The sequence below is a fragment of the Mycteria americana genome, chromosome 2 (assembly GCF_035582795.1).
Source record: "Mycteria americana isolate JAX WOST 10 ecotype Jacksonville Zoo and Gardens chromosome 2, USCA_MyAme_1.0, whole genome shotgun sequence".
In the NCBI taxonomy this organism is placed as follows: domain Eukaryota; kingdom Metazoa; phylum Chordata; class Aves; order Ciconiiformes; family Ciconiidae; genus Mycteria; species Mycteria americana.
In genome coordinates, this window is record NC_134366.1 from 39,516,263 (window position 1) to 39,530,839 (window position 14,577).

General features: G+C 43.7%; 2 protein-coding genes across 4 annotated transcripts in view; one reads left to right on the forward strand and one right to left on the reverse strand.

Annotated features, from left to right (window-relative positions):
* Positions 1–3,309: 3,309 nt before the first annotated feature.
* FKBP14 (FKBP prolyl isomerase 14) lies at positions 3,310–11,662 on the reverse strand. The gene is made up of 4 exons (XM_075493060.1): positions 11,253–11,662; positions 9,263–9,414; positions 6,382–6,509; positions 3,310–4,502 (listed from the first exon to the last, which is right to left on the reverse strand). Exons 1-4 carry the CDS (start codon positions 11,447–11,449, stop codon positions 4,344–4,346), a joined length of 636 nt encoding a protein of 211 aa, XP_075349175.1. The 5' UTR covers positions 11,450–11,662; the 3' UTR covers positions 3,310–4,343.
* A 483-nt stretch (positions 11,663–12,145) lies between these two features.
* Positions 12,146–14,577, forward strand: part of PLEKHA8 (pleckstrin homology domain containing A8) — a 32,339-nt gene continuing 29,907 nt past the window's right edge. Inside the window, exon 1 of one of the 3 annotated variants that reach the window (XM_075493064.1) lies at positions 12,146–12,301. In XM_075493064.1, coding sequence (XP_075349179.1) covers positions 12,262–12,301 — 40 coding nt within the window. In that variant the 5' untranslated portion in view covers positions 12,146–12,261. The remainder of the gene's footprint in view (positions 12,302–14,577) is intronic. The other 2 variants (XM_075493061.1, XM_075493062.1) reach the window with 2 other exon arrangements.

Here is a 14,577-nt window from a genome sequence, read left to right on the forward strand (position 1 = left end):
TGCAACCAGACTGCTTTTGGAACAGAACCTCCTAGAAGGAAGAAATGTGATGCAGGAGGAGGCTCCATCTGAATCCCATCCAGGCTGGGAGAGCTGATAAAGAAGGTCCTTGTCCCTGTAACAGATATATAGCTTCCCGCTGAGCTTTTCAATCACATTTCTTGTGTGAAACTGTTGACATAATCAAGCACAAGCATGAAAACAGAAGCAGGATAGCTAAAGAAAGATCCTTATTTTGTCAGAGTTGTTTTTCCTAGGTATCAGGAGAAAACTAGGCCACGGAACGTAAGCATTACGATTAACTTTCAAGACAGGCTAAAATTATCCAGGATTATACAAATATAAGCAGGTTTTGTTTGTTTTATTTCCTGTTACCAAAACCAATCCAGTGTTGAAGATATATGAAGGGGTTTGGGGTGGTGGGTTTTGGGTTTTTTGTGGGATTTTTTTGCAAAAGCTCTATAATGAGGCTGATGTATTTTTAAGAAGCAGTCAAAGGCAACATACCTATTCTGAATATTCTTTAACGGACCTTGGAAGTGTGAATTTAAACTTTTGTCATAACAGGAAAAATCCATATAGAAACTGGCTGAAGCAGTGATTTCTAGTCAAAGTCAGATCAGGAACCAGCCTTATAATTTGCAGTGCCTACATCAGTGGCTGCCACCATTCCCTTCTGCCAAGTAAGCAGATGCCAAAGGATCTAGCAAACAAAGTGTTTTGCATTTCTCATGTCGCTCTGCGTTCTTCCACTCTCTCTCGCCACATTTCCCCTAGCTTTGCTCCTTTTCCCAAATGCCCCAAAGCAGTGAGCTCTCCTCATCCTGCTGATACTCACCTGCCATCTGAAACTGGCATTTCTGGATCAAGGGATAGACCACCTATCTATCTAACAGCAGAAACGATGGGGTGTGGGGAGCACGTACAACAAAGACAAATATAATTTAAAGGCTGACTTGTATCCCTATTTTTACGCTGAAGTACTCAGGAAACATGCTATGGATCATTTTCGTTCTAAATGTCATGAAGAAGAAACTATGGTAGCAGTTTGTTCAATATGTACTTAGCACTGCAATTTTATGACTCTGTCACACATAGTACTCACTAAAACACCTCTATACTGGGGATGTTGCTGGCAGCACAAGGACATAAGGTACTGAAAAGCAAAGATTTAAGACCCGATACAGTGATTCCTTCTTTTTCAACACTGCTTGCCTTGTCAGTTGACCTCAAAGAAGAAAGCTTTAAAAAAATTTTCAGATTATAAGCACCATTCCTGAAGCTTTGCCAAAAGCCTTCTTGTGTCACTGCATTGCATATTATTTGAAAGAATTTTCAAATAAAATGAGCTCTGAAGGCTGCTTCTGTACCTACAGAAGGCAGCAACTCCCACTAATTGCTGGGTAGTGGCTCTGAATGACAGGCTGCCTTTCTAAAAACCATCAGTATGTATTTTTCTATATAACCACAAAACAAGAAGAAATGTGTGAAGAAGGCTATAAACTGCAGGAGGAACGATCTGGTATGTGCTCACAACACTGTTTTGAGCCCTCTCCACTTTTTCAAGTGCTGCATTTTACAGACACACCGTGCAGATTTGTTTCTTCAGGGGAAATACACCTTGCACTTCACACGCAAGCCAGCCAAAATGTTGCTGAATGCCACTGAAGTTCCAATATTCCTTATCCCCTTGGAGGACACGCAGCTGCCTGCCTCTGCTCACCTTCAGGTAACTAGCTGGCTCCTGCTGGCACTGCAGCAGTATTGCCCTGCAGATTAACAAGCAGATGCAATTGAGGTTAAGACAGGCAGTGCTATTCCTACCTAAGAAATCCCTTCATCTTCACCGGAGGATTTTAACGATAGTAAACGGTAATAAAGTTGAAGTGGCTTCTCAAATCTGCTGCTGATTCTGCACTTTTGAAATGTTTTTTTTACTTCCATTTTCAGAAACATAACACAGCTACCAAGAAAAGCACTAAGAACAAAAACCATCCATTCATCTGGCATAAACCTACACACAACGCACCAAATAAAGCATCTTGGTCCCGCAGCTTTAATGCTCTGCTGGCATTAACAAATTAACTACAATACATGTTCACTGAAAGTTATTTTTAAGAAATGCTTTAAAAAAACCCACTAAGTAGAAGATAATGCATATGTACATTTCACAGCATTCCCTGACTCCCAATTCTATTTATTACAAAGGAGGCAAGACTGCCTTATGGGCCAACTTCATATCCTATTAGCCCTCCGCAGCCTAGGCTATGATAATTGCCTAGGCTCCCCATGTAGTCAACGGAGAAAGACAGGTACCACTATTTGATAAGACACCTATCCTGACACAACATGAACAATATACATGTGATGAGTTGCCCCCAAGTGCCCAGTGCTCTGGTGACTGTAGGATACATCAAGACACCTAGCACAAAACACACAGACAGCCTTGGAGCTGAAGTCAGGCAAGCTGAATTTTCCCAAGTGATGAGTAAAAAATAATCAATATGCAAAATCATGACCAGTAAGAAGAGCTAAATAGGGAATGATTATTCATTATTTCCTCACAATGCAAGAATCAGGACAGGCAACAAGCCTAAAAACAAAGAAAAATATTTTCCTACACTATTCTACTGTGAAACTCACTGCCATAGAACATTATGGAAGCAAAAGTATAAATGGGTTCAAGAAAACTAGACAGCATCATTGAGGAGAGAGACCTAAAGGCTCCTGAAACCAAAATATGTGGCCACAATTCCGTATTGCATAAGCCATCAGCCACAAAATGCCAGATGCTGGAAAAAAACCACCCCCCACCACTGCATACTTCACTTATACTTTTTTCCCCAAACCAGTCACTGTTGACAGCAATCTATAATGTCCATATGTAGCTGAACTCTGTTTAATAGAATAGTCTTCTAAAACTTATTTGCAACACTAGGTGGCAGGGAAAACAACTAGCTCATCTACAGCACTGAGAACCTTGAATGCTGAGTCTCACTTGGCAATAGTTAAGGATTAACGTAATGCAGCAATCTCAGTTTCATACAATTGGATTTGCTTTGTGTCCCTACATAGCCTTGAGCAACATTTTTCAAATATTGTGTTCAGAGACCCATATGCTAGTGGTGCCAGAATACAGACTAATTCCTTCTCAGAGATACCTTACACTTTTGTTTAAGAGCCCATGTACAATTGCTAAATGTTTCCTTCTCTCCAGAAACTGTTCAAACAAAACACAAAATGGAGTTGAAATCCTCATTGTCTCCACCTCTGTAAAGACACAGCACCGTAACATTTACTTCATGCCTCTATTTTTCTAAAAAGTCACTTTATTATTTAAAATTCACATCACTTGTGTGCTACTTGTGAAAATACTGCAAAGGGGCAATGATGAAACAAGTTCTGCAACTCAGGCAGTAGCAAAGCAGGCAGGCCAATGCAAATTGTTCTTCAGGCCCTACTGACCCTCCTGTCAGTATGCTCTCTCTTCTGCAAATGGTAAAAGCTTCAGACTTGTAACATTTTGCTCAAGATCTTCCTCAAAACCAGAGAGGAGAAAGGTATGATCTTTCTTCATGAATGCAAGCTCCAAGTTTCAAAACAAACGTGTTTATATGTAAAGGACACCACCTCTGCACTGCAGCATAACTTGCTATTTTCCAAGTTACAGACATTTCCTAGAATGTTGCTGACATTAAAAGTGAGAGTCTGACATTTAACTCCTACTTTGTTCACATAATTTAAAGAAAAATGCAATTACTGGCATGGTTGATAACACTCTCCCTTTGGGAGAGCAAAATCAGCACAGGATAGTCATTCTTCTCATTCAGCTTTGTATCAGTTTCTTAGCTCTATGAAGAGATGCTGATGCCTTCTAGCACATCTTTTAAAAATCTGCAGAAAAAAAGCAAGGTCAGCACACTGCTTTTCAAGCAGTGACACATGAGAAGGAAGGTCAAGTAATTAAGCAACAGACTAGAAGTTATACATAAAGGAGTTGCTGAAAGTGATCTTAACACACAAACAAATCACAGAAAGGCACTGAACTGGATTTTGATTTTCACAATGTTTGATAACTGGAAAGTTTGTTTCATTTCTGAAAAATAAGTTAATACAAAGTTTAAAAAAACACTGATGTGCAAGTCTTTGCTACACAAAAGGAGGTACATTTTCATACTTTAAAATAGTTTAAAACATTTGTACATAATGAACAGAAATTCTTTTATATAAACAAAGAGTGTCAACAGCAGCTGTCAACTCTAAAACACAGAATTAAGAGGACAAGAGAACCACACAGTCTAAGTCACTGCCATTTGTGTCAAAAAAAATTATGCCACCCTTTTCTACAGCTCATCATGCTTGTACGTAAACTCCCTTGCAGATATAAACCCATCACTGTCTTCATCTTCTTTATCAAATATGTCTTCAACCAAAGCATCATGCTGGGTGTCATTTACCACTGCTCCATGCTTTTCAAATTCTTTCTTCAAGTAAATTTTCACCTATTAGACAAAAAGTGAGAGTTAATGTTTTTAGGCTTATGAAAGAATTGATTATTGTAGCATAAGAGAAGGCCACTATCTATATTCAGGATGGTAATATTAGACAATAGATACCTTCCTTACTATGCTGCTGCCAGAATAATACTTGTCTGACTGATCCTGCAGCCGCATTCAGCAATGAAAGACTCTTTAGTAATATAAGCAACAGTAAAACCAGCAAATCAGTTGCCATACCTTCATAGTATCCGACTGAAAAATGAGCTGGGAAAACCTGTCATCTGATGTCTATACAGTAAAGTATAAATAGCAAGGCAGAAGTTATTAGCTACCAACTTGTTAGAGACCCAAACGGCTCTTGCACATCCTAGCACTTTCACAAACCAGTAGATGTAAACAGCCGCCCCAAATATGTGGACAGATTTCTGTATAATCTCAGCATTTGCTGCTCTAATGGGAACTACATTAATAAAGATTTATTTCTAGATATCCCAAAATTTTGAAGGACAAAGATTCAAGGTAGCTTTCAAACAGACTACTGGAAAAGTTACTTACACTAAGCTAGTTACTAATGGTGAGCAGTGGTTTGAACAACATCAGATTATTTTTACTGAGTTTAAGGTTTAACTGTTGAGATCGCAAGTTTTCTAAATTGCAAAGCCTTCTACAAGAATATCAATACCAACATACCCACCTGTTAAACAGATACCACTTATATAACAAGAACTGTAACAGTGGACCATGTTTCCATGGTCCACCAACAGTGGACCAAGATAAATGGGCCACGTTTCAGGTTTGTTTTATTCATTTCACATTCTGGTATTTGTTAGGGTCATTGCTTACATTTCTGATACACAGACACTGGACACACTGACACTGTCTGTCTGATACACAGTACAAAAGATTAGTCGTTTGGGTCTAGCAAACTACACCAGCCCCAAATAAAAAATAATGCTGTGGTTTATCCTAACTTCTCATGGATGACTTTCGCACATCAGAAAAGCAGAAGACTGAAAATAAGAGGCAAACAGAAGGTGAATAATGCTGAATACATGACCTTCAGACAGTGAATGCTATGGAACAAGACTGCCCTACAGCAGAATAATTTCTAATTCCAGTTTATTAGTAAATCAGCAACTAACTCCAAAAAGGCCTGAAGTCTGTTTTTATTTCTAAGATGTTTTACTTTATCCAAGTGTCCCATAAGTGTGGGGCACACACTGGTCACGTGCATATGCCTCAGCTTACCGACACTGCTTCTGAACCCCCAGTCCAGCAGTTCCCCTGGGCTTCAAGGCTCAGCGTGGTGCAGTACAGATCTGCATCCTTGGCTTAGTTTTACTGAAAAAGTCTATTGTTAAGGTGTAAGAAAGTATGCGAGCTGAAGCCATGCAAGAAAGGCAAAGCACAGACAGGAACTTAATTGTTAAGCCAGGAATAGTAGTTCAAGACCATTCAGCAGGAAAGATACCAACACAAAAAGGCATAAAACTCTAAAGGCAAAAAAAGCAGAGAACTGGAAGGCAGCAACATTGAAAGTCACCTCAGGGAACAACAGAGACTCGCCCTTCCCCACATGACTGATGACCACCTGGCCAGCAATAACTTTTTGGGTGTCTTACCATTCATGATAAGCATATCAGTTCAGTAGTTATGCTAAAAACTTATTAGTCCTAGTTACCCATGCTGTGCATCGCCCAACAAGTAATTGCTTTAAGCACTCAAATAGTGTGTATTCTGCTTGCAGAGTTGCTCTGTGCACAGTAGTAGCTATTTAACTTGTGTTTAGATACTTCCCCTAACAGGATCAAGTTAAGCTTATCTTTCCCTTTCTGCTATCTCGCCCTGTTAGGTTTGCTCACAAGAAGGCTAACCCACTCACCTCTTGCTTGGACAGTTTCCAGTCATCGTTAAGATCCATCTCTTGGAATGACTCATGAGACCTTGGTCCATTCCTAATTTCTAGAAGGTCAATGTTGAAAATCAGTGTGCTCTCAGGTGGAATTTTTCCTGCCCAAAATGGTAAACATGGAGAAAAGTTAAAAACAACTACATATTCAGTGCCATACAAGAGTCATATGCGTCAGAGCAATGTTCCAGTAATCCTGCTACTTTCAAAGCATCCTGCTATTTGAACTCACAAGGATAAGTATCTGTAACAGTGATTAAGTGTAACTATTTCAGAGTGTAGCCTGGACCCTGAGCAGCCCTTACAGCACATATGCAACTTTAGATGCAACTAGTTTTGTTAGAGACTAGTACATGTTGATGTGAGCTCATATTCAGCGACCATCATCACAGGTTTATGAGACAACATTCTTGAATCTTTTTCATGACCAGAGCCATATAGAGTGTGAGTGGAAAACAGCAAAGGAGACTGCAGAGCCAGCCAGGTGGCCACTACTGCAACATACAGCTAAGAGCCATAGACAGGGTACCAAGAAGGTAGAGTTCAGTCCTCCTGATACACCATAACCCCACCAGTCTCCAAATTCCTCTCCACTGCCAAATGACACTCTGTACCTGCTATTCTGCCACTGGAAAAACTCTTCTTGAAAAGAAAGACAAAAGAGCAGCAATACTGTCAGTATCCCATAGCTGTCTCTCGACTGCTGCACAAAGCACTGAGCTATTTCCAAACACACAGCAGAAACTAAGTTTATAAACCTGCTCAAAAGACATGTGTTGGCATAATTCCATTTTTGATGCAGGTAGACAGACTGCTAGTTTCCTAATAGTGCCAAAGACCATTCCCTCCAGTCCCGTCCCCCCCCAACTTCAATTTATCAGGCATTGGCTTTTACAATGGTGTGATATGCCTTCACACTGATGGCTGAAGCTACCGTCAAAGACCTTTTAGCACACCGCTTTGCTCCTTATATAGAGAGAGGTTGAATAGGACCAAATATATTTCTATATTGGATGGCAGCACCCCCAAAAAAAAATTCCTCTGCCTTAAGAAGATAGGGAAAAAACTAATCCACTCTTACTATTTTGGAGCTACAGTGTTAAATACACCGAGCTGCAACAACAACTGGGCTTGTACATTTCTGGGACGAACAAGTGTGCAGAAACTTCTGGAAATACAGGGCACAGTGGCCTGCTTAGAGTTTGGAACACAGCTAATTTTTCTGAGTGTTAAAGAAAAAGGCATCTGACTCATCATTCAAGTCAGAGAGCAAGGCACCAGGTGGGAGGCTAGTGAAGTTATGTGCATTCAGAAGAAAGCATGAAAAATATGGAATAATTCTGTCTTCAAGGGCATCATTTGAAAATGGCAACACAATTATGTTCAAATACTTCAGAGTTTTGCTAAAGCAAGGAATTTCTTACAGCAGCTAGCAGTGTTTACTTGTTCAGCCTTGCATTAAACACAGAGGTGAGGCTTGCAAGTCTTTGAAGAACAACTCTAGTGCTTTACATATTAATCAAGGCAATTAGGCCTGTGATGACTACGTGAGCACTGCAACATTCAATATCTTTTTGTGGAAAGATTTACAGTTGTGCCCTGCATACAGTTGACTAACTGACCACCACAAGTTTCCTGTTCTCTACTAGAAATATGATTACTTCTAATACTATCTCTTGAACCCCAAACCACAGCTTCTAGAAAAAGATGTTTTGAAAGGATACTTTCAAGAAAGGAGAGTATAGAGTATGCCTGTATGTATGGAGTACTACTTAGCATGGAGTAATATGGAGTACTACTTAGCCTATGTTCAGCCCTACCTGCCAGAAGATACAGACATAGAAAACACTCCTCATTCCTAAAACAGTCTCAGATTAATGGGAGAGGACAGTAGCAGGAAGGATTCCAAGCCATTTATCCCTTCTGCCTTGAAACCTTGCATTATCTTAGGTCATTTGTGATAACTGCTGTCAAAACAAAATATTCTAATGATTGCTGAAAAAAAAGTTAACTAAAACAAAGCCCATAAAGCAGAAAAAGTAACCTCCCTGCATCTTTCAAACTGTCACTCATTTAACTGCAAAAATCAGATCTGGCCCTCCCATTAAAATAGGAATCTGCAAATGTTTGAAAGGAAAATGCCCAAACACCATCAATAGTAGACAGGTTGAGAAAACACTACAAACAATGCTTTTATCTGTCTGTACATCATTCAATACATTTTCAGTAGATACCAGCATGACTCCCATGTTCCTGCATATCTTACTGTGGATAACAGGGACCACTGCCCAAACTGAAAATAGCTAAAAGAGGGAAAGAATTAAATGTCCCTATGTGGGGAAAAACGGTGACTTTTCACTGTATCAGCTAAGAACTGGTTGGGCAGCACTACAGGGAGCTTCTTCAGGTTCTAAAGAAACCTGCAAACAAGAACAAGGCTTGCACATGCACATTCATGAAGTATTACCACAAACACAGATGCAACAGCCAAAAAGCCAACTGTTACCTAAGCAACCACTTCCAGCTTGACTGTAAAAAGAAGGGAGAAAAAAAGGAAAAAACAAAAGCAGAGTGCTGTTGAGCACAGCACTAACAGAAAAGACACTAAGAGCATACAGCACAGCAGCTACCATCAATTCCTATTTTTTTTCCTGCATTCACTGTATAACCACTTAATGGTTACTTCTGCAGAAAACAAATTTGTGAGAAAGAGCACCTGACTCCATCAATTTTTCTTATTTAATGGAATCAGCCTGGAAAGCTTGAAAGCCTGCTAACCTCTTAGGCCAAGAAGAACAGTAAAATACAGAGATTAAAAACAATTAAAATAAGGGAAGGACTTCAGGTGTTTTACCTTTCCCTTCTTTTCCATAAGCAAGGGCTGGTGGAATAGTTAGCTTCCGCTTCTCTCCCACACACATGTCCTTCAAACCTTTGTCCCAGCCTTTGATAGCTTCCCTTATGCCAAGTGTAAACCACATAGGTTGACCATTGTTATGCTTGTGACTGGAAAAGAACGGAATAAAACACTTAGTCTTTAGACAGCAAGTTCCATAAAAGGCACATGGAACACATGGAAGATGCTCACAGCATAGATATATAATTAAAAACACACCACTATTTGGCACCTTGGCATTTCTTAAATGAAAGACCTAGACTTTTAAAGTCTTTAAAACTTATGCCTTGCATGACAAGGTTCCTTGAGAAGTGGAAAGAAATAAAACAACATCTACATGGTGTGTTGATGACAACACTGAGCAACCTGGATCCCCACCTTCACTTCCCTGATCACCTATTTCCACTTTGAAATTGATCAGACTAGAAAGGCTTTTCTACTTAAAGATACACCTTTAAGGCCATGCATATTCTTTGGTAAATTGCAAATCAAGAACCAGCTTGGTCATGATTACAATATACCTTATAACATGCTTAGAAGAATCACCCGCATCTCTTCCAAAAAAGCCATTAGGAAAAAACCAACTACACAACAGATAGTCTAGAAAAACAGAAACAAATGCATGCAAATCATTCAAGTTTAAAATAGGCAGACAAGCGCCTTTTCCAATTTAACCAGGTGGTACACCAGGACTACTTTCACACTACTGACAGACACAGAATTTTAAGAGCTCGATTTACTAGTCATGCAGGAAAGGTGCTTAACAAGAAAACAGAGCACTTACAGAAGTTAGTCAGCAGCAAAAACTTAGAGTGTCACTAGAACTCCTTTTAGAGAGGCAGGTTAACTACAAGAGAAAATTAGTGAGATTTTAGTTTAAATCATATGCAAGAACATAAACATGCAAAACATTGTCTTTTTTTTTAATATGTTCCACAAACGTAGACTTCAGACATAGCCTGCAGATAGTTGAGCATTTTGCTGTCTCCCACTATTAACACTTCGTTGATGTTTTACAGGAAAGGCAACATTAGCAAGTCATTGCAGGCTCTTAGCAGACTCCCTCGAATTTCTGGCTCTTCCTCCTACTTGCATTACTGTGGCTCTGGTATGTTGATTTGGCTGGTCGGGGGCAGGAAAAGAATATGCCGTTTCAGTAATGAAAAGGTGTCATCGTGCTGCCAGTAGTGGAAAGATATATATAGCTTTTTTTTTTTAAATTAGAGGCAGACTTCTCCCCTAGAAGTTTGCTTTAGAAACCATACAGAAATTCGTGCATAGCAGAAGACTTATTAAACCGCTGAGATCATATACCAAAACCTGTGTCTAAATTGCAAAAGAGGATGCCTAACATCCCCATCTTTTAACAAATGCCACATGGCTCTACTTTCTACAGACTAACCAGAAAACAAAAACTAAATAATATTTATTTTATAGCCTCAATCTGGCAAAGGGAAAGGAGATAAGCTTTACTGTTGGTGTTCACCTTCAACAGCACTGAGTCAGTGCTTCCTAAACTGTCGAAGTATAAAGGCACACCAAACTTTCTGAAAATAGGTGGCGGTGCAAAGGGTCCCACACACAAGGTTGTGCAGCGTTATTTAAGTTATTTGAACTCAATAACAAATAAAATCTAAGGCATACTATGAACATGCATACATTGCTTTTGTTTCCTTGCACACAGGTAAACGCAAGTTTTGGGCGCTTTGGGAGGGAGGGGTAATTGTAAAAATAAAATAAAAAGCCACCCGCCCTCAACAAAACACTCCTCACAGAGCTATTTCGCAGATGGATTGCGGACCACTGTGAGGGGTCCACATCAGGAAAGCACTACGAGAAGAGATCATCTACATTAAAATACATATAAATATATATATGTATATATTGCCCCGCGTAAGCTCACCCACGAGCCCGCTCGAAGGCGAGCCGCTCGGGGCGAACTACTTACGTGGAGTGAAACATGGAGCCATCCCTCTCCAAGTAGCCCTCGTAGTGAACCAGCATCATGTCCCCCCACTTGGTCTTCCTGTGGCAGAGGAACGGCTTCTGCAGCACCTCCACTTTCACGTCAGCCGCGGGGATCAGCGCCGCGGCCGCGCAGCCCAGCGCCGCGCCCAGCAGGGCGGCCCGCAGCGCCGCCGCCATCGCCGCCCCACCGCCAGGGCCCCGCAGCGCCCGCCTCACCGCCGCCGGGCCGCCATCCCGCACGCCCTCCCCTATGAGCCTAGCGGCGCGGCTCTCCGCGGCAGCGGCCAGGGCAGGACAGGGCCCGGTGCGCGGCCCCTCTCGCCCGCCCAGCAGACGTGGCAACGGCCCTCACAGCTGGCAGCTCCCGGCTTCCGACGGCCCAGCACCGGAGGCGCGCCCTCTGATTGGGTCGCCTCAGAGCGAGCCCAGATGAAGCAGCCACCCATTGGGACACGCCCCTGTCCGTCCCTCAGCTTGCCCAATCGGCAGCAGAGCTCCGTGGGAGGGGCGCTGAGTGAAGGGGGTGGGCGGGCGCGCGGGCGGGCCTCGGCGCTCCAGGAAGCGAGCGTTAGCGAGCGGGGGAGCCCCGCGGAGCGCTCACACAATAGAGCCGGCTCCTGCCGGCCGCCGATTGGGCGGCGCTCTCACGGGAGGCGCATTTCGATTGGCTGCGGAAGGCCACCTGCTTTGGGCGTCCTGCGCCTGCCCCTCCCCTTTCTCCTCTCGGTCACGTGGGTTGCGATTCCTAGAACTGTTTGCGCTTCCGTAGCGCTGCGGGGCCGTTCTTTGGGTGCGCGGTAGCGGCGCGTTCTGCGCTAGGAGCGTGGCTGCGGGGGACAGGCTCGGCGGTGGGGGCCGGGCAGGGCGGGCGGGCGGCGCCCCGCTACGGCCCTGGGTGCCGGCGGCGCGGCGGGGCGCGGGGGGCGGCGGCGGGCGGCGTGACTCCGCCGGGGGGCGGCCGCGCTGCATGGGGGCGGGGGCCGGCCGCCATGGAGGGGGTGCTGTACAAGTGGACCAACTACCTGAGTGGTGAGTTGCTGCCGGTCCTCAGCCTCTGCGCGGGGCGCGCTTCCCTAGCAGGATGGCTGCCGTCATCTTCTTTTATATGTATATATGTTTATACGCGCATATGTATGTATCTGCTGAGTCTGGATCAGCGCTGCCCCCTGACCCCGCCGTGCAGGGGACCAGCCCCGGCTCACCCCGGTTTTCCAGCTGCGCTGCCGCATGGTCGCCGTCCGGGTGCCAGCGCTCGTCTGGGGCGTCCCTTGCCCTCCCTGGGGCTTGGGGTTTGGGGTTATTTGGGCTGCGTTAGGTCATGCCCGCCAGCGAACTTCCCCCTTCTGTACGCCCCCGTGAAACTTTTATTGCTTTTATTGAGTCGCTTCGGCGAGTCGCGGGAATCCCAGACCCTGGGAGGAAGAGGTGTCGGCGTTAAGTCACGCGTGGGGGATTTGGATGAAAATGCATGCAGAAAAAAAAGGGGCTGTCCTGCGAGCGCTAGGCCCAGGTTTGAATTTTGTGTGTGTTCCCATGTCATGGGACGCTTGACTTCTGTAGCAGACTGGAAGCGACCGTGCGTGGCCGGGGTTTCGTCAGCGGAGGTTACCGGTGGTGGGGTCAGAAACGCTGCAGAGGCGGGGAGCGTCCGGTGCCACCCGCGTTGCTGTGGGGTGTCCGCCACCGGACGCGTTGGGTTCGGGGCTGGCTTGTAATTTGGGGTGCGTGGATGGAGTCTTGCCCTGGTGCAAACCTCTCAGTGGTTTGTGGAAACAGTTTGGAAACTTGATGGTCAGAGAAAAATAACCACGACCTTGACATTGCCAGGTGCAAGTTTTGCTCGGGAGTGTAGGCAGGAGGGCTGCCTTCCTGCTTGCATTTTTTTCGGAGAGGCTGGAACAGCTGCACCTCTCGGGCTAGCTGGGAAAGTGTAGGAAACCAAACTGGAACAAAGGAAAAGCTGAAGCACAAGCAAGTGATGAATTCATGTGGCAGGGGGATGGGGGGGAGTGGTGCATGAGGCTGGATTCACTGGTGTGCTGGAAGATTGCGGCGGCTTTTCCCCTTTAGGCAATAGGTGTTCTGAGAGGGGAATCAAACGATGTCAGGTCTCACTGAATAGGCATGGATTTTTTTTTTTTTTTATTATTGGTGAACGCTCCTCAATTATGGAGTGTGTGGCAGTAGGAGTAGCCATGCTTGGCTTTTCCATTTGGATTGCAGAACTCGGGCAGTGTTATTAGTCCTTTCCCAATAATAAAAACATCTATGGTTCAGTTGATCTAAAGTTTGATGTGTTTGGTTTTGTTTGCATTGCTTAGATGCTGGGGCATATTTGGATCCCCTGTGCTTGCTTTCGTGCCATGAGACCTGGGGAATGTGTGTCTGTGGGAACTAGTGCGTGTGTAGATGACTGACTGGCGTTTGGCGTTGTGACGTTTGCGCCCGAGTGTGCGTGTGGTAGGATCAGCTTCTTGTCTTCTGTTTTGGTGGTAAGATGATGGCTAAGAAGCAGAATTCCAGTTCCATCAAAATTAAATTTTTTTTTGCTAGCCACATGGATATGCACTTGCAACCAAATGACCCTTCATGAAGAAGGATGATGCTTTGCAAACCTCAGTCTAAGTGAATGCAGGCTGAAGGAATCTCTTTTCCTTGGATGTGTGAGATTTGCCCCAGCTGAAAACTAGATGAGTTTTTGTTCTCAATAGAGAGAAAATCAGTGATGGAGGATTGAAGCATCTTTCTGATTTCTTTGCTGAAACTTGACTCTGCTAGTAAGTGTGGTGGTCAAGGTCACTCCGTGCCTTTTCTTTGGTTTTAGAAGGCCTGTCTGGTGTGTGTTTGAGAACAGTAAATTTGCTGTTCTGCAAGTTAACTAGGCTTACATGTGCTTTCTTTTGGCATAAGATGAAGACTTCCTGCCCTGAAGCCATTAAGTTATAAATTTATGCGATGATGCAAAAAAAAAATCATGCTGGAATGTGGTGTTCATCGTAGCAGTAGCACAGAGCTGGGGAGCGAGAGACAGGAAAGCCTCCTTTCAGGGATTAAGGGAAGCAAGAGGGTTCAACAGGTCATCCAGAACAGTATTTCTGTCAATATTCTGCTTTTCCTCTTGCTCAAGGTTAACTACCCTGGTGCTGCATGGTGTAAATGATGTACGCAAGAAGTCGGGAAAATGTGTGTCATCTTGTGTGTGTCGGTGTATGCCTGTGTTAGTAACACAGTGCAGATGTAAATATACACAGCAGGTATCTTACGCCCTTTCTTCCTCATAATGAGGAACACACCTTTCTTTCACA

What these genes read in the sequence shown, in the direction of transcription:
- FKBP14 (XM_075493060.1), bottom strand. Translation starts at nt 11,449, where the DNA reads ATGGCGGCGGCGCTGCGGGCCGCCCTGCTGGGCGCGGCGCTGGGCTGC. An exon ending in GGCTCCATGTTTCACTCCAC is followed by an intron (nt 9,415 to 11,252) that starts GTAAGTAGTTCG and finishes GTTCTTTTCCAG; the next exon opens with TCACAAGCATAACAATGGTC. An exon ending in GGAAACTGTCCAAGCAAGAG is followed by an intron (nt 4,503 to 6,381) that starts GTGAGTGGGTTA and finishes TTTGTCTAATAG; the next exon opens with GTGAAAATTTACTTGAAGAA.